Raw genomic sequence first — 19,349 nt, forward strand, 5'->3', positions numbered from 1 at the left:
TCAAATTCTGTAAAATAAATCTACTGTGCATGGCTTGTTTATAGTGGTACATCTTGTGTGCCTTGATTGGGTAGCCATGTCCCAAACAAGAAGAATTTCATTTGGAAGAAGGAAAAACAAAGTAAATTGACTATTTTCAAGTCTTCAATAATAAATAACATTGGCACAGCTGTTAAAATGGTATCAGTGGATAAAAATATTGAGTCAAATAATAGTTGATGTAGCCTTGAAATCAGATGTATACTCAAATTGTTGAGCTTGTTAGTAAAACAACTTGGGTCTGAAATATTAATAGAAGTCGATTTTGACAAAGGCAACCTGTTAGAGGAATGAGAAATGGTTGCTCTCTTCTCATAATGCAAGAAAATGTATTTAGTAATCTTTAATCATTGCTTCTCATAGCAACCTCGGGTTGGAAAGGCTCATAAATTCAGAGACAGAAAGTAACGCTTAGTGCGAAAGAACTGAGAAATTCATTCTAATTGTGAATCACGGTACAATTGTGATTCGACTGTGTTTGTAGGGTTTTGAGTACAATCACATGTTGAAAGCTCACTTTCAAACGTTAATTCAGATAAAGATTGAATTGAAAGGCCCAAATTGATCAGTTAATATTAAAGATCTTTATCATTGAAAAAATAGAGTCATAAATAAAGCTCAAGTTTCCAGGAACTGACAATGTGAATGATGAGTATCTCAAAATGGAGACAATAAAATATTGAAATTGGGCCTAACTAATGCTCAGAAAATAAGATATGAAACAAAGAATACGAAATCAAAAGATGATCGAATGACCTGAATTAAATTCATGATACTTTATTGAGTCATGGACAAGCAACCGAAAAGACATAATTTTAAATATTTAATAAGAAAATAAGATTTTCTAGAAATTATTGATTATTGTCTAGACAGAATATTTATCAATAATAGTTTTCCAATAATCGAATCCTTAGTGCTGGTAAACCAAGATTGATTGACTTTTAATATTGGCTTTTCGTGATTAGACTTGAATGCAATCGAACCTGACATTTGCTCAAAACATTAATTAATTTAACCAAAACCAGAAAATAAGCTTTTGGATTCTTGTCAATTCACTATTCCTCATTAATTCCGTATGTTTGAACGCTGTCTTCTGGTAAGCATTTGTCTCCCATATGGTTAATCTTTACAGCTTACTTCGCATTTAAATTGTTTCTCGTTCACGATATCTGTTCAGATTTCCTAGAATTTACTCAGACTTTCCACGAGAAAAACATCCTCAGAATCTCTTTTCTCTAATCAAATAATCTATATTTATTCTGGTACTTTACCAACGAGATGGCGTCTGAAACATCTTGAGTCAGGTTCCTTGAGTTAGTCAGTTGTAAAGCGCAATCTCTTCATTGGGTAGATTAATTAATGGACGCAATACTTGAGGATGATTTCAGTTTGTGTTTGTCACAGGATTTTCTGATTGAGGGAAAACAATGAAATTATAAATAGGAATAAATCACAAGACTGTTCAATGATAAAAATGCTATCCTGTTTGATTACCTGGAATTGAGATACGTTCATTTACGTCTCATTTGTTAACTGAGATAATGTTTGTTAAATGGATCAATCTAGAATCGTTTAGTGAATTAGAATGAATTCAGTGATTTTTTAGTACACTTTCTCCTTGATGCTTCAAGTGCATTTAATTTGTTCACTTCTCTATTTTTGGGTTCAATGTTTTGTTTGCTGAAGGTTTTTGATCTTGTGAAGTAAACTTATGCTTTCGCAGTCAAAATCTAATCTTGCTTATTTACTGCTAATCTGTTTATAAAAACTAAAGCTTTTCACAGTAAATGGAAAACAAGATATCAACATTATTGCTTTAACTAGGAAGATCTGTAAGAACTTATTCTTGTTCAACCAACTTTAAACTGTTCATCCTCAAGTCTATTAAATCTGGCAGCCATTTAGTAGTCATGCTTGCTTTTACATTTCAAGAAAATAAGGAAGATGAGACACGCAGTTGAAACCGTAGAAGATTGAAAGCTCATGATCATTGGGCATTAACCAAGTTTTAAGCGTTCATGTGCTTCTTTCCTAAGATTAGGCTTTTCTTTGTAATTCAGGTCTTTAATATAATTTTCCAAGGTTACTTGTTGACTGATGATTAAATAACAAAATGTGACTTGATTTGTTCCTGAACTGTCAGTGAATCATCATTTTACTAACACTGTGCAAACTTTAAAAAGCTATTGCTTGACGAGTTTACTTATTGCGTAGTTTAACCAGGATTTAACCAAAAAAACAAACTGTTCCATAAAGTTTAATAAATTATAATTAAAACAGCATTTAAATTTAACCATAAGCTCGAATGGATCAAAAAACTTGAGGTTTTTGGGGCATACAGAGGTTATAGAAAGCACTTGGATCCCAAAAATCAGGTGACTTCCAGTTACACCAACCCTTTTTAATGATTGTAGACAAATCCTCTGGGCCAGTGTAGTGAGGATCTAACACTAGAAAGTTGAGTTGACCTGAATTCTCATCAAAGTCTATACCAAGAATTGTATGAGCCAAAACTCCACCACCAATCATGATAGGTGTACCATTAGTTTCGAAATGATGTTTCAACTCACTCCCCTTTGAACCCAATTCTCGACCTGAATTGACAAACATTATTTTAGAAGAAATGTTATATAGCTGACTTAATACGTATGAGACTTCTTGAGATCCAATCCACTTTTCTTTACCAATAAAGTTGACCTCTTTATCTCCACATGCAACCAAGGCTTCTTGAATTTCCTTGTGTGTTGGAACTCTATCTATTTCAATGTAACCTTGTAACATGAACCAGGAGATTATTGTTTGTAAAGATCTATACGCACAACCCCAACCAACATCGTTAAATCCATCCTGCATGTAGTGGTGATAAGCATAATTTCCTTGAACAGCTGTAACTTTACCAGATTCTAATCCAGACGAAGGAACAGTAACGTGTGGGTTGATTAAATAACGGCTTTTATAACTGTTTCCATCAAGCTTGAGTAAATTAGCTTTACGGATATAAGGGCGATCTAAGGGCAATGCCAATTTTTCATGAAGTTTCCGTCTATAGTCAATCAATTCAGAGTCAGACAATGAGGCAGGATAAATGAGAGTCAATAAATTGGGTGAATGATCCTTGAGACGAAAATGATAAGCCTTGGGCAAATGAATCTTATTAGTGTCTAAATCAAAAAAGACTTGAACACAGGCTCTCATCTCTTCAATTTGACGTCGCAAGGAGGTAGTTAAAACTTTAGGTAAGCCCTTGAGTCCTGTGTCCTCTGCAAACTCATCAACCAAATCAATATTTATATTAAACTTTAACTCCTTCTCTGAAGCATAATCAATGAGCAAAACTTTAGTCTCACTAACATTTACGCTATTACCAGTTTTCTCACCACCACCATCATCCACATCAAGGTTAAATGTCAATTGAATTGGAGAAAGTTCTGCCAATCTTTTAGCAAACAATTTCTCAAACATTGTAGCCTTGGTTGCAGCTGACATTTTTACACCCTCAATTTCAGAATAATCAGAATCCTTGATGTATTTATATAAAGAACCCAATGTTTCTTTAGGACCACAAGAACCATCCAGAACGTAATCAGATTGGGTCAATTGGAAAGGAACTTTTTTAATTGTATCATACCATTTTTTAAAAGCTGAATTGATCGATTTTTTCATTTTATCTGGACTAGAAGCTGGGGTCACATTTAAAGTGAGACTACCACAAGTCCGAACCAGAATGACACGCTTCATGATTAGGTTAACAATTTGAGAATAAAAAATTCAAACCAAACAAACAATTAACAGCGTATTTATATAAAAATAACAATAATGATAAAAAATCGTTAAAAAGGTAACATAAATAAAAATAAAAATCGTTGACGTAACTATTAACAAAACAAATGTTTTGACTCAGCCATGTTGACTCATCGATATTTCCTCATTTCAACTATCGACCTATCGATAGTGTCGACCCCCTTGGTAACAGTTACAAGCTCTTCTATTGGCTGAAAGTGATCAAAGTGAACTCTAAATCAGCTTCTGATTGGTATAAAGTGAGCAGAAGTACACCTTTCAAGCCTTTGTCTTTCTTCCCCCTTTTTAGGTTGGTAAACCAGTTTCTCTTTAAAAGCAGCATTACTTCAAGGAAAAGCTTTATTCAACGATTATTGTTGGTTAACTGCGTATCAAACTCTCACTCAATTTTACAGTTTTCTCTTTGTTCAATTTCTAATCTTTAAACCTTTGTCAACTTTCAATTGATTTTCATCATGCAAATTTTCGTCAAGACTCTTACTGGAAAAACCATCACCCTTGAGGTTGAACCATCGGACACTATTGAAAATGTTAAAGCCAAGATCCAAGACAAGGAAGGTATCCCACCCGATCAACAGCGTTTGATCTTCGCTGGTAAACAGCTTGAAGATGGACGTACCCTGAGCGATTACAACATTCAAAAAGAGTCTACCCTTCACTTGGTCTTACGACTTCGTGGTGGTATGCAAATTTTCGTTAAAACCCTCACTGGAAAAACCATTACTTTGGAAGTTGAACCTTCCGATACCATTGAAAACGTCAAGGCTAAAATCCAGGACAAGGAAGGTATTCCCCCCGACCAACAACGTTTGATCTTCGCTGGAAAACAACTCGAAGATGGACGTACATTATCTGATTATAATATCCAAAAAGGTAATTATTCTTGACCTATATCCTATATAATAGCTTTCCTTTTGAGTGATTGTTAGGAGGCTAGTTTACATTATTGTTGCCTTTTAAATAATTGTGTTATCCTTTTTTGGCTTTATTTAGAATCTACTCTTCATTTGGTCTTGCGTCTCCGTGGTGGAATGCAAATTTTCGTAAAAACTCTTACTGGTAAGACCATTACACTTGAGGTTGAACCTTCTGATACTATTGAAAACGTGAAAGCCAAAATCCAAGACAAAGAAGGTATCCCACCTGACCAACAACGTTTGATCTTCGCTGGTAAACAGCTCGAGGACGGTCGTACTCTCAGTGATTATAATATTCAAAAAGAATCTACCCTTCACTTGGTCTTGCGACTTCGTGGTGGTATGCAAATTTTCGTCAAAACCCTCACTGGTAAAACCATCACCTTGGAAGTTGAACCTTCCGACACCATTGAAAATGTCAAGGCTAAAATCCAAGACAAGGAAGGAATCCCACCTGATCAACAGCGTCTCATCTTCGCTGGTAAACAGCTTGAGGATGGTCGAACCCTTTCTGACTACAACATTCAGAAAGAATCAACTTTACATTTAGTATTACGACTTCGTGGTGGTCAACTTTAAGAAAATTAAAAGATACAAATTTCTTTAATTGTATCATCTCATGAAATAAATAAATTTTGGTAATCAAAATTCATTGTCTTTTTATTTTTAAGGAAATTGAAATTTTTTTTCGGTTTAAATTACAATTGAGAGATTCGGTGAGAACATAATTTGAATTTTACATTCGTAGCCTACAAATTCAGTTTCAGTTGATAGAAATATGGCGTTAAAGGTAAACCAGCATTTAACAAATGGCTACGCCTAAGAAATACTCTCTAAACCTTACTGGTTTAGACTCTATTAATCATTAGTAGACGCGTGTATTAATTGATAATTCAAGACGAAGAGGATGATAATGAATTAATATACAAATACTCGGGTGAAGCAGCATCCATTTAAATGTGTGAATAATTTGATCGTTTATCTTGTTTAATAACATTATTTTGAGACCAGATAGGTTTTTAACTAAACGAACTGAGACACCTTCAATAACCAAATTTAGCCAAAACTAAGAGGTTCACTTGAAGAATCAAGAGCCATGGTTAATCGTCAAAAGGCCATCAATATGAGGCAACCAGATCAAGGCGAGATTTCAGTAGGCCTGATGAGCCAAAATATTTAAAGCTATACGTAAAATCCATCAGATGATTCAATAGAGGACAACAATTGCATTTCTGACATTGTCAGTAAACATTTTCCTCATTTAGATTTTCAATTGATTTAATTTGGCTGACATAATCAAATGTGAATTTAATTTATGTACAAAATTGGTGCTATTTTTATTTAACAAAATGTTTATTACATTGATACAACTATTACTAGAAACCTTTATCATTTAAAAAGCCAACTACATCCAGCACATGATTCCCTTTGAAAGTAAGTGCTCCTTTGACTTCATTCACTGAAACCAAATTATCCTCAACAGTAAGCTGTTTGATACTTTTTAAATAGTTAATAATATCATCACGCGCTTTCCAAACATCCCCATCGATAAATTTAATGAATGTATGAACTTCATCATTCCCATTAATCAATTTATAGACTGGAAACATTCCAGATCGAGTTCGACGTATGAAATATGGTAAATTAGGTTTAGTTTTGCTAATCGGCGTGTAACCAGACGGAAAATTTTGCTTGTCAGGTTCCTGGTCAGCGTATTTCGGATAGTCTGATAATTCTTTTCTTTTAATCAGTCTTTCAACCCAGAACCATCTGTCAGGATCTTTTTCAGTTATGTTTTCGGTACGAGTGAAAAATCCTTTATCATCAACATCTTTATAAATATGGTTGAATGGCTCTGAATCTGGATCAAGTTCCGGTAGATATTTGATAGGTTGGTCGGCAACTTTGACTTCTAATTTTTCAGTGATGAATCCTTTAGACAGAAATTCTCGGTCTTCTTTACTAACTTTTGGGTATGGCAAAGAATCAACCAGATATTTTCTAGACAGAAAAAAATAGTTCAAGTCAATATCTCTAAACAATTTAAATGATTACGGAAAATGAAGAAACTTTACTTACTTAGCAAGCCTTTTCATCAATTCAACTTTCTCAAGACTAATGTCAGCATTTGTATTGGCATTTTGGTCGGTTTCACCCGCAAGTTTACTGTTAAATTTAATAGTTATGGGAACAACTCTTTGAGATTGCAATAAATTCGAAGCTGTAACAGAATAAGTCTTAATGAATAAAGGTTTATACTATGAAGTAAAGATCTGTTTAAAATTACCTTTGAAGCATCTTCTTGTAATTGACATCAAATTCATTTCCGATGATAATCAGATCACAATTAATTACAATAAATAATTAAAACAGATAACATAACATAACATTATTTTTATTTTGTAAATTAACACATGTTTGACTAACAATGCCATCTATTGACTATATTGTTGATCATATGAAGACTCGCTCCAAATATAAATTTCTACTCCGAAATAGTGATTCAAATTAAAAAATAAATAAAAAGATTATCAAATTGTCTTTTATTGTACATCAGTCTTTAATAAAGACATGCTGCAGGTTCCATAGTTTCCAATTCTCAATTTTGGAATGTCAAAGAACCAATGAGTAATAGAATGATTGGGCTTTTATAAGATGAATTTTCTTTAAAGTAAACTAAACAAAACTTTAGACCTGTTTCGACAAGTTCTGGAGATGCTCAAGAATATGATTGAGTGTCGATCTATCATTTCTTGTTAAGGTGCTCTTATTTTTGACAGATTCAACTAGTTTATCCATCTGAAATGTTCAGTAAATTAACGACAAATTGTTTAACGAGTAAGAATCATCATTTGGACATCAATGGATTAACCATAATTTTTTGTCGGACTTATTTAACAGAGTCTGCGAAAGATGAAGAAGATGCCAATCAAGTGTGGTTTCTAAATTGAAAATATACCAAATAATTTATTAGTTTCATATTTTCTTGGTTGATTGACAATATCAAATGATGTCCATCATGTAACTGAAAACAAATTGAATTATGGGAAAATATTAATCTGTTATTAAATTTGTCTCCACATAATCAAAGCACACCAAAATAGCTTTCATTGTTGTCCAATGTTGAATCTTAAATTGGTATACACACATGAGAAAAAAATGCACAATGTACACATAGGTAATCATAATGGAACGAATAATTTGATTGATGTGGATGAAATTTTCCTCTGATGAGACCAAATAGTCTGACCGTTTCTTTTCACATTACATGCAAATGATGAATTAGACTTGTTATAAAAAGTGGAATTGTCACTTAATAGACAAGAATAAAAAACCAAGATTGAAAGGAAAATCCTATTAGAATGAAGCTTCACATGGATACGAGTTATGGTTGCATCAAGATAAATTCATCAACTACAGTTGCTTATATCATGTATCATTATCGAGTCCAGCATTGTCGTCTTCTCCGACTGTGGGTCATAATTTGGCTTCCTGTTATATTGAATCTTTCTAGTAAATAATAATTAACAGCAAATGAAGACCAGAGTTTGTGTCAATCTTCCAATTATCGTTTAATGCATGTTGCAAAGAATTTCTTTAGTTGACCCTTCCAAAATTGATTTCTTCAATCAAGGTTAAGATAATTCGACCAGAAATACGATGTTGAATGAAAAAAAAACAGGCTGGGAAAATAGGAAAATTGAAAAGATTTTATAGCCGAGAAAACAGGAAATATAAAGGATTATTGAACAACACAATCCACAACCAGCTGTGTAACATTCCAATTATCACGGCAAAAACGGTTTATGAAAACAATAATGATCACCACACTATGTTAACCTAAATGTACACCAGATTAAATCAAAATCACTTTAATGAAAAGATTTAAAACAAAGAAAAAACAAGAACAAGAAAAGGCAGTTCAATAATGAACAAAACACATTACTCACCTCTTTCAACCCTGATTATGACTCCTTTTGATCTGTAAGCCAGAAAATGATTGAACCGTTTTACTTGATTATCTATCATCTTGAATTAACAGTTAATTGAAGGCAGAACGAACATCAGATTAACAAACTTGATCAAAATTAATAATTAAACTTAAATCTCTACTAGTGGTGAAACGACAACAAACAAGACTAGATTTAGTTACATTAACCAAAAGATTATATTTGAGCGAATGAATCATCATGTTTTTAGCGCCCCTTTTGGTTTTCTTTGTTTCCATTACGTCTCTTATTTATAATCCTTTAAATGGTAAAATGATGGACATGAAATACATGAAAAAAATGGGTAAGTTGATATTATTAATTAACCATTCAAATTTCAATCTAGTGTCCAGCATCCGTTGTAGACATAAGTGTTACCTCTTCAACTGCCATTTTAATGGAAATTACGTTTGGTCAAGTTTTCAAGTTTATCTCTTTTAATGATTCTTAACTTCAAGGCAAAGACGGATCTATGGGTGGTAATTGTGATGGAGGTAAGACGATACATTTTTTCTATCCCTTCTTTTTTCCTCTATTTTATTTCCAGATGCTTGTCTTAATGATGATAGTGACGACAATCAACAAAATGATGGCTTAGTATAAATGGTTCATGGCTAATCTTGAACCCTTTTTACCAGATTTTGTCTATTTAGATAACTATTTATCAAAAGTGTAATTAACAGACCTGCAGAGAGAACCATTTTACTGAGAATTGATGTAAATTATGGTGTAATTTTTGCAACCATTAGCATCATCATCTTCACCAAGAACCTTCTCATCAAAATTGAAATCACGTTTGACCCTTATGTTTACATCATGTTTTTCTCGATGATACTTTTCTGTGTCTTTTTCAACATTGTTTTACTCATTACCCAATACCACCAATTACTATTAGTAATTCAATATCCTCTTCGGTTCCTCTATCATCAGAATATATTCATGAGTTCTTCAGTCCAAAAAGAGGTCCATAAATGTATAGATATTTCGGAATTAGCATGATGGGCCTGACTATCTTCAAGAAGACCGGACAGTTTTGATTCTTTCCATTCTCTTCAGGTGTTGTCTTTCGATATGGCTCATTTTGAGGAATTTTATTCTTGGTTCATTGCCAATCGTTTTTTCCTCTCTAAGATTTAACTCTCACAATTGGGGTCAAATCATGTCTTGAAACTCTCCATCAGAATTTGTGTATGAATATCAGTCTTTTCAATATTTTCCAATTTCTTGCCTTTCATCCTTTTCTGCTACATTTCCATCCATCTCGCCTTCATGCGCCATGTTGTTCACAACAATTTAAGGAATCTCTCATTCAACTTTTAAGCTCTCTATCCTTAGCTTGAAAATTTTGACACACTCACACAGACGAAGAGTATCTAAATCTTGATATGCCTTTTCACATCCATCATCATTGATTATGATCATAATTCATTTATTCATCTCTCTCTCTCGTCACATCTATTGTGAACTTTATTGCATCGCAAAATCATTTCTCGATAACCTTTCAGCCTTCAAAATAAGGAGGACCTGCAAATGAATAGGGAAAATCACCTCTTAGGATATTTTTATCAAATGAACTTTTTTGAATGTAATTTTTTATGCTGATTCCGAATATTTATTTCTTTTTTTGCTCCAACAACGCATTCGAAAGGAAAGTTGATATTATGATTCAAAGGTTGCATTTTTAGCACGTTAAAAGAGGTCGCTAAGCCAGTCGATTCTATTCGTGATCTATGTTATCAAGGATGCTGAATAATATAGTGAAGGTTTGACCACTGAAAAAATCGCCCAACACGGTCAAAATTGCAAAAAACATATTAAATTATCGGTTTATTAGTAACCTTTTAAACATAATGAAGATGCCGTCTAAACCAGCTAAATCTTGACATAATCAATGTAAGCAAGCATGCTGAATAATATAGTGAAGGTTTGGTTCCTGAAAAAATAGCCAAACAGGGTTAAAATTGTAAAAAACTGAATTTGAACAGGCATTAATAAGCGTCTTTTTGAAAATAGAAGAGGCCGTCTAAACCAGCTGATTCTTGGCAAAATAAATGTAATTGAGCATAGCAAATAATATGGTGTTGGTTAAGTCCCTGAAAAAATAGCCAAACAGGGTGCTGCATTGACATTTAGTAAAATTTAACGAAATCCAGTTTTCTGCCATTTTCAATCTGTTTGGCTATTTTTTCAAAGCTGCAACCACCACTAGATTATTCAGCATACTCAATTACACTGATTTTGTCAAAATTTAGCTGGTTTAGACGGCCTCTTCATTATTTTCAAAAAGACGCTTATTCAAATTCAGTTTTTTACAATTTTAACCCTGTTTGGCTATTTTTTCAGGAACCAAACCTTCACTATATTATTCAGCATGCTTGCTTACATTGATTATGTCAAGATTTAGCTGGTTTAGACGACATCTTCATTATGTTTAAAAGGTCACTAATACTATGTGATATCTAAATATTTTGGCCGATATCTCAGAAATTATGCATGCTATAAAAAAATAGATTTGATTTTTGAAATTAGCATTAAATTTTGTGTCTGATAATCAACATTTCAAAAAAAATCGAGAACAGGAGATTTTGCAGGTCCTCCTTAACCAGCTTCATAATCAGCATCTAGATAATTCCCATAAATTTATGTACATTCAAATCAAATAACCAGAGCCATACTCAAATTGATCAAGTTTTTTCTCGTTAGTGTTTTTTTTATTCCATAGCAGTTGCCTAAAAACATTGTCAACTAAAATGAATCAATTTTTTTGAGAACAGCTTTGTGATTAGCAGATTTCCATGTTCTGTTCGCATTAATATCATTATTAAACTATTAAATTATTAATATAATCATGATATTGATCAATCTTGATTAGAATGAATTCTGGGTTGCCTCAAGTTTCCATTATTTGTTCGTTTCCTTTTGTTAATGTCTTCTTTTCTTGTAATCTTTTTTAAAGCCAAGACTCTAACCTCTTTACTCTTTCATTATTTCCTTCACTAAACCCATTCGCTTGCAATTAGCTAATTAACTATCCAGACAACAAGAAACAACTGACTGAATCTGTTTTACCGATTTCAAATCAAATTAACCAGACGGTTGTTGGTTAACTTGGTCTACTTGCAATATTGTCACATAACAAATCAGAATAACGAGAGAGAAACAGTTTCAATTAAGTAACTCTCATTTTGGGTCAAAATTTTAACTTGAATGTGATTTATCACCGTTAGTCTTGTCTAAAAAGATATCCCATCAAGGTCTGGATAAATTTCATTTTGAAACTCTAGGAAGTTACAATTGATTAGAAGCTAGTTACCAACTTTGTTCAACAATTTACTTAATTTTCCTTTTCTCATTTATTCTTTTTCTTTATACCACAGACTGCGATGGAATGATGATGAATCCAATGGGCGATGAATCAATGATGATGCCAATGATGTCAATGATGGGAATGGATGATGATGGAATGATGATGAAAAAATCTTCTGGAGGAGGTGGTGATGGTGGTGGTGGTGGTTGTTGTCCAGTAATGCAAATTTATTCATCAGAAAAGTCAGCCCCAATGAGTCCATCAAATTCAGAGAAACAATCTTCATCTCCTCCTCCACCAAATGTACAAGTTATGATGCTTCCGTATGTATCAATATTCACATGAATATTAATATTGTATTATGTTAAATTAATTTCAATTTTTTTCCTCTTCACTTGTCAATGTTTCTCCAGGATGCCAAGGTGAGACTCTTTTTTCATCAACCTAACCAGCTACCTGTTGATATTATTATTACCATTGAAAATTCATTTTCTTTCCTTCTAAATATCAGTCCAATGCCTATGCACATGAGCTCCCCAATGCCAATGCCAATGCCTATGCCGATCCCTATTCCCGTGCCAGTTCCATCGCCTGCTCCATCTCCAATGTCTATGGTGATGCCTGTTTCCATGTCGATGTCCATGCCTATGACTATGAGCGCTGATATGGGCAATGGTGGCAATAACATGATGATGAGCCATCCAAGTCCTATGATGATGAAATGGGCTGATGCTCCTGGCATGATGATGACTGGATCTGGAATGATGATGCCTTCAGCTGGAGCTATGATGATGCCTTCGCCACCGTCAATGATGATGCATGCTCCTTCCTCAATGATGATGCCTTCACCTCCATCCATGATGATGTCTGGCCCATCATCTATGATGATGCCTAAAATGATGTGGTCCAACTCACCTATGTCTATGATGATGGGTAAATGAGAGTCAAACACCAAACACGAGTCAATAAACCATCCTTGAGGCAAACCTGCAACCACTTGGTACATTTACATAACTCTATCGCTCTCAACTGTAAAATCTTCAATTTCCAGACACACTCGTGTCTTTTATTGAATAATTTTCCGAAAATTTCAATTCAATCCCAATTCGAAGGTAAAATTTATTCCAATTTCTCAACACTTACCTTTTTTACGTGACATGTTTTCATATTTCAATCTTTCTTCTTTTATTTTCTTCATTTTCAGTATCAACATTTAGAGCCCCAAAGATTTAATTATAGATAATGGCCATAAAGAGATTTTGGTTATTCTGGTAATAAATCCTGTCCATTATTTCAAATATTAATAACATTATGAATAGCCTTTGGTATAAACTCATCCAGATAGTGCGTACGAATGATCAAGACATTTTCATCACGTAATGTTTGTTGCCATTATTGACCTTATAATTGAATCAACTATGAAAGACACAAAGGGACCACAAGCCACAAAAAAGGACAAAACACAGCAAGAATATAAACTAAAAAAAACCTAAAGTAAATAATTTGGCTTGAAAAAAAGCAATGCATAAACATGTATTTATATTATACATAGCATTTTGTTTGTTGTATTATAATCATCAACATCAGCATCTTCATCCAACTCATCACCATCAACATCATCTTCATTCTTAATATTCAGCATTATGTTCATTTTTATTGTTATCATGCTTATTATTATGATTATGATTATTCTTGTGATTATTATTATTTTGATTATATTATTAGTATATATTTATTATTATTATTGTTATTATTATTAATATTATTATTGTTATTGTTATTAGTATTTGTATATAACATTACTCGTAGTTGTTACTATTAAGTATTTTGGTATACAATTTCCCAAATTTTCATGCTCTTGTTATACATTATTTTTATCAATGTTTACTCTTTCCTCATCATTCTGATGATCAGTGTGATGCTCATTATCCCAAATGTCAACAGTCTTTCCTTGTTCATCTTATTCCCTGTGCATCAGCTGCGAATTGAAGGGAAACAAAAAAGTGTGGGAATCCAAAATAACAAACCAATGGAGAAAAGGGAAAAAGGATGATAAAGAGATGAAAATGGATTCACATTCGATTTGGATTAGCACCAAACAGGATTCTTCTAAAAGCATTACGAAAATCCCGACTAAATATTGTATATATTACAGGGTTAAGCAGTGAATTGGCATAACCAAGCCATAGGAATATGCTGTACAAAGGCGGCGCAGCTTCACACGCTTCACCACAAAGAGCTGTTACTAGTGCGTGAACAAAAAAGGGTAACCAACAGACGATGAAAATTCCCGTTATAATGGCCAGAATCTTGGCTGTTTTACCCTCTCGTTTACTGTTTGATGAATCCTTTTTATTTCTCAGTCGAAGTGCTTTATCTATTCCAAGGACTGTTGATGTTCCCTTTTTATCACAGCTTGGTACTTGAGCCATATTAAATGAACTATCTGAATTATCACCACCAACAATAACACCAACCTCACTGATGCCTCCAACTCCACGTTCAAGTGAACTCGTCTCTTTCTCATCGCTCCTCGAATAGCGAGACTCTTCAATGATTAGTGGTTTAATTGGTAAATTGTTGCCTCCTGTTGACCGATATTCAGTTTCAACCAAGGCCAAGGGTTTACCATTGGATGTACTTCGAAGGCTTTCATCTGCTTTCACATGAACAACCGACTTGTTTCCAGGTCGATTTTTAACTCGTCTTCTGGCAATCTAGGAAAAGTAAAAGACATTTCATTATAAAGGCAAATTGAGTCAAAAATTGGTTGAAATTTAAATCAACCTCCATGTTAAAGAGCAACATTTTATGTTCTAGACTTCAAGTTGAACCTTTGTCAATAAACGTTAACCGAAAAAAAGAAAAGGAAAATTAAATCGAAAATTGTTGTTGTTTTGGTGTTTTCACTACCATCATAATGGTAATCATATTTACTGAGAAAAAGTTAAGCTTGAATAAGCTTCTAATCGAGTTTCTTGTGCGATTTTCAGCTCTTATTTATAGCCTTTATTCAATTTCAATTTTATCATTTTCCATTCATCTAACAACCGGAAACTTTCATCATTTCAACATTAAACTGATAATCATTTTGCGTGTGTGAGTTGAAGACAAAATACAATAATGATGATAATCTCAAGGTATTGATACAACTTGAAAGTTGGTGAGAAAACAAAAAGAAGAGTAAATTTGTTGACATTTGTTATTACATGATGTGCTTTATTAATCATTTCATATCTTCTCGCCATATTTTACTTTCATCTTCATCTTCGCCCTTCTGCAACACCAACTACATTTACTGTATTTACTCATTTTTCATCTTGTTCAACTTCTTAAATCTCTCTTAACCCTGATTCAATTCCTATCCTTAAATACTAATTTAATTGAAAAATCTTTCTACCATAACTAAATTTATACTTTATTCCCAGCGAAACAATCATTTCTGGAATCAATTTTTGAATTAATATCAAATCATTATTTTAAGCTGATAGTCTAGAGTACAAAGTAAACCACTGTTTGAAGATAAGGCTAAAAATCGGTTCCCTTTCAATTTAACAACGTTCCAAGTTGATTCAGTCAGTCCAGTAAAGAGTTGGAAAGTCCATGTTAAGGCATTAATAGGAGTGAACAAATAAAGATTACTGTAAAGACCTTTGAAATCGAAAAGCTCAAGCATTTTCAGCGATTAACATCATTGAAGTAAAGATCTAGAGACTTCGGCTGAAGTTTCAGTTACAGATATCATTGATCAACTTTTGTCTTAAAAACGATCAAACTCAAGATTGTTAATAAAGTGGATGATCATTATCTATCGATTATCGAACTGAATGAACTGAAGAGGATCTGACTAAATTGAATGGCACTTTCTGCTCAGAATTGGGGCTCAACCAAATTTAAAAGTTTGACATTCAGCTTGTGTGTTCCAAAGCAATCGAAACAAACGGATAAGGCAAAAATGAATGTGAAATTTGGTTAGGAAATGTTTGCTGATTTGCTTATGAAAATGCTGCTTTTGTTCTGAACTCTTTTCTTACATTGTTTCTTATCTTAGCCAAGCTTTAATAAACTTTTAAGACGCAATGAAATAGAGACAATGTTAAATGACCAAACAAGCAATTAATGCTCAATTTTTTTGATGATTTTGTTAGTTTGACCTTTCGATTGTTCCATTTCTTTCCAGCTCATCATGATTCCTGTTCATTCTCATCGTAAACTTTTTTTCTATTTTTTCCTCCAGATAAAGGCAAATGTGAATCCTCATGGGTCAACCATTTTCAAGAAATTAACCAACCATTCAAGCTTGGTTGACATTCAATTAACTGTCACCAGAAGATGAACTTAAAAAAAGCACGAAAACAACGAGGTTACATTTAACTTTCCCTCAATTGTTCACTACATTTAGCTCATATCATAGCTCACAATCATGTCATCATCATTACTCTATCATCTTCATCAGGCATCTTCTTCCCTTTCATCTGCTCTTCACCCATTTAAACTAATTTACCATTACTTTAACTGCAACAAAAAATGACCAATTTATTCCGAAGTTTACGTTGATAGTTTACGAAAAGAAAAGAAAATTCTTCATCATCATGATTCTCAGTAAATTGCCCAAATCCATGAAAAGAAGAAGAAAAGTGCGAAACATGAAGCAAGAAGAAAGCAAAAGTCGAACTTGACTTTTCGCTCATTTCCTACTTTCATCATCATGAGTCAAACATGGTAAAAGATGAACCATAAAGAGTTTCATTGTAAAAGTAAAGTGCAATTGCATTAAAAACCTCAACTAATCATCAACATTGAAAGACAAAACTGAACCCAACTGTGCAACAAGTAACAGCAAATGTCCATTACTATTGATTTTCAACATTTTATTAAAAATAAATGTTCGAAATCGATTCCAAGTTTCCTAACGATCAATAAAGATTTTCCCATTTAGCTATTTAACTGTCCAATTATCAAATGTTTATTTCAAATGTTGACCAAGAAAAACATTAAAATTGTTCAATTTAAATACAAACTGCTGGAATCGACTGTAAATTACTTTGAATTAGAACTATTAATATTTATAGCTGATGAAGAAAATTGTTCAATAATAATTTGGTGAAGAGGAAATGATGAGATTCAGTCAACTGTCATTCTTTTTTCTAGCGCTTAAAACACAATTAAATATGCAAACTCAATTTCAATAGTGTAACCATGGAGTCGAGTAAATGCTGAAAAAAACAAGTTGATTAGCTGAAATTAATTTCACAATTTGTCACACATTTGACATTAAAGTTTTGCTTTTGTAAAACAAATTTCAAGCCAATTTAATATTTCATTTGAAAACTTGAATTGTTTAACTGTTAACTTAATAACAAGTTAATTTACTTTGAAACTTGTCATTATTAATAGCAACATTGAGTTAAATTTCGTGTCAACTTCATTTCACTTGATATTTATTTAGCATTTACTCTCTTCACCTTTTGTCATAAAGTTAATAACAATAATGGCAATATAATGAAAGAATGAAGATGAAGAGGAAAGGGAAGAAGAAGAAGACGAAAAATGATGATCAAGATGAACATTGTTTACTTTGGATGAGAAAGGATTGATTGAATCAATTTAATTTGCTGTGCAACAACCATTTGGCTAGTGAAATGGGTAAACAAATTCAAGATTTTGTCATGAACCATTTCAAGTGCAACATCCAAATTGCCGTGATAATGTCAGGGAGACTTGAAAAGCATGGAAAAGTCTTTATTCTTGTTTCTCAACTGAAAGGGTGTTTGGATAAAGCTGACCAAGGATTAAACTCATCAATGGTCAACATTGTTTATCCATTTGATCAATCCCTTCAATCGAAATCTTTATTCTGCGAAAATTTGTTTTTCAATTTTTTCCTCTTTTCTTCTGTAAATGTTTCTTTTTCAAATGATACAAATGTGCTTGTCGATTTAATGTAATCTATTGTTTCATTGAAATTTGCAAATAGAACCTTCATGTTGCTGCATTTCCCTTCAATCTTTCAATCTAAATTGCTGATGTTTCTCTCGCTGGTAACAAAGGCTTTGAATTACGATTGAAAAAGCAGCATTCAACGATTATCGTTGGTCGAGTAAATGCAAAACAAATATCGACATTGAAAGGCAATTTTGTGTTTCATTGTGAACACAACTTGTCCATGATTGGATGAGTAAAAGTGGCAGCTTTGGAATAAAAAAGTTGATATTTTTGGCTTTTTACTTTTTTTGTGTTCTGTTGAAAGAAATAAAAAAGTCGATTTTGAACTGAGTAAATGAATGAAAATGCATGCATCAAGTTCCCTTGATGATTGTGCATATGACAAGCAAGAATTGATTAGCATTCAGATCAGTATGGAACCAGTGACACCCTAAAAAAGGGAACAATTTGAGTTGCAAAATGGAATATAAAAAAGAAGAAGAAACGAAGAAAAAAAAAGTTCAAATGCGTCAAGAAAAAAAGAAGTTGAAAACATTCAAATTCAGAAGCACCATCAGAACAATATTGTAATGAAGTAAACGGAAAAAAAGTTATTGATTGATAACTCGAGTTGCACCATTAATCTTTGTAAATGTTTACTCGAATCGCAATTAATTTTATTGCAAAACTTTTCTTTTCCATCTTCAACTGATTTTGCCTTTTCTGAATGCAACGAATCCCAGTGAAAATGCAAAAAAAAGATTTCGACAAAAAAGTCAAGAAACAATGTAAAATCGTCCAACATTGAAATTGAAAGATTCATCTTGATATTCACATATTGAGATGAAAGATTCTTTCGAAAGTTGGACTTTTAATTCAGATTATTGGTGCTGATGAAGTTGACAGAAAAACAGTTTTTTGATTGTTTCATCACTTGGTTGGCTTTTCTTGCTTCAATCATGAGTCTAATCAGGGAATAGATTCAATTGAAGTTGACCCTTAACTCATTGTAACGTGAAAAATATATTAATAGCTGATAGGAGCCAACGAAATATCCATTGATGATGAGAATGACAATGAAACTTGAAAGGGAAAGAATCACATGAAGACAAACAAGTAGCATGAGAAAGAAGATAAAAAACAGAGAAACTTGAAAGAGTTTTGTTATCGCTATTCAGTTGGGATTTGAAATAATGTACAAAAGGAAAGCCTGTAAAGTAACCTCAGCCCATTTTGTGTTCCTTCACATGATAGCGTCAATTGTTGAGGCAGAAGAAAGAATCGAGGAATAAGATGGCGAGAGAGAAAAAAGAATAAATGTTGTTTTTCTTTCATCATCATGATCATCATCATAAGATGACAAGAAAATTG

At 32.9% G+C, this 19,349-nt stretch overlaps 5 protein-coding genes across 8 annotated transcripts in view; 2 read left to right on the top strand and 3 right to left on the bottom strand.

Moving 5' to 3' along the window:
- Positions 1-2,264: 2,264 nt before the first annotated feature.
- LOC107359087 (ufm1-specific protease 2) lies at positions 2,265-3,974 on the bottom strand. The gene has a single exon (XM_015925536.3). It carries the CDS (start codon positions 3,775-3,777, stop codon positions 2,350-2,352), a length of 1,428 nt encoding a protein of 475 aa, XP_015781022.2. The 5' UTR covers positions 3,778-3,974; the 3' UTR covers positions 2,265-2,349.
- Positions 3,975-4,191: 217 nt separating this feature from the next.
- On the top strand, positions 4,192-5,405 carry LOC107359088 (polyubiquitin-B). The gene is made up of 2 exons (XM_015925537.3): positions 4,192-4,713; positions 4,834-5,405. The coding sequence occupies exons 1-2, from the start codon at positions 4,296-4,298 to the stop codon at positions 5,334-5,336; spliced, it is 921 nt and encodes a 306-aa protein (XP_015781023.1). The 5' UTR covers positions 4,192-4,295; the 3' UTR covers positions 5,337-5,405.
- Positions 5,406-6,064: 659 nt separating this feature from the next.
- On the bottom strand, positions 6,065-7,167 carry mRpL49 (mitochondrial ribosomal protein L49). The gene is made up of 3 exons (XM_015925747.3): positions 7,045-7,167; positions 6,837-6,978; positions 6,065-6,758 (listed from the first exon to the last, which is right to left on the bottom strand). The coding sequence occupies exons 1-3, from the start codon at positions 7,079-7,081 to the stop codon at positions 6,134-6,136; spliced, it is 804 nt and encodes a 267-aa protein (XP_015781233.2). The 5' UTR covers positions 7,082-7,167; the 3' UTR covers positions 6,065-6,133.
- A 1,628-nt stretch (positions 7,168-8,795) lies between these two features.
- LOC107359262 (uncharacterized) lies at positions 8,796-14,939 on the top strand. 4 transcript variants are annotated; one of them, XM_015925746.3, is made up of 6 exons: positions 8,796-9,050; positions 9,205-9,240; positions 12,124-12,376; positions 12,467-12,475; positions 12,565-13,165; positions 13,258-14,939. In XM_015925746.3, the coding sequence occupies exons 1-5, from the start codon at positions 8,948-8,950 to the stop codon at positions 12,992-12,994; spliced, it is 831 nt and encodes a 276-aa protein (XP_015781232.2). In that variant the 5' UTR covers positions 8,796-8,947; the 3' UTR covers positions 12,995-13,165; positions 13,258-14,939. The 4 variants fall into 4 exon arrangements, with proteins under 4 accessions (XP_015781232.2, XP_089122107.1, XP_089122108.1 ...); XM_089265981.1 differs by lacking the exon at positions 12,467-12,475; XM_089265982.1 differs by lacking the exons at positions 8,796-9,050; positions 9,205-9,240 and adding an exon at positions 9,794-9,934.
- Positions 14,126-19,349, bottom strand: part of LOC107359312 (5-hydroxytryptamine receptor-like) — a 73,678-nt gene continuing 68,454 nt past the window's right edge. Inside the window, exon 2 of the mRNA XM_015925796.3 lies at positions 14,126-14,770. Coding sequence (XP_015781282.2) covers positions 14,126-14,770 — 645 coding nt within the window. The remainder of the gene's footprint in view (positions 14,771-19,349) is intronic.

The sequence above is a fragment of the Tetranychus urticae genome, chromosome 1, assembly GCF_039701765.1.
Source record: "Tetranychus urticae isolate SD_2017Ah chromosome 1, NJAU_TeUrti_SD_1.0, whole genome shotgun sequence".
NCBI classification, from domain to species: domain Eukaryota; kingdom Metazoa; phylum Arthropoda; class Arachnida; order Trombidiformes; family Tetranychidae; genus Tetranychus; species Tetranychus urticae.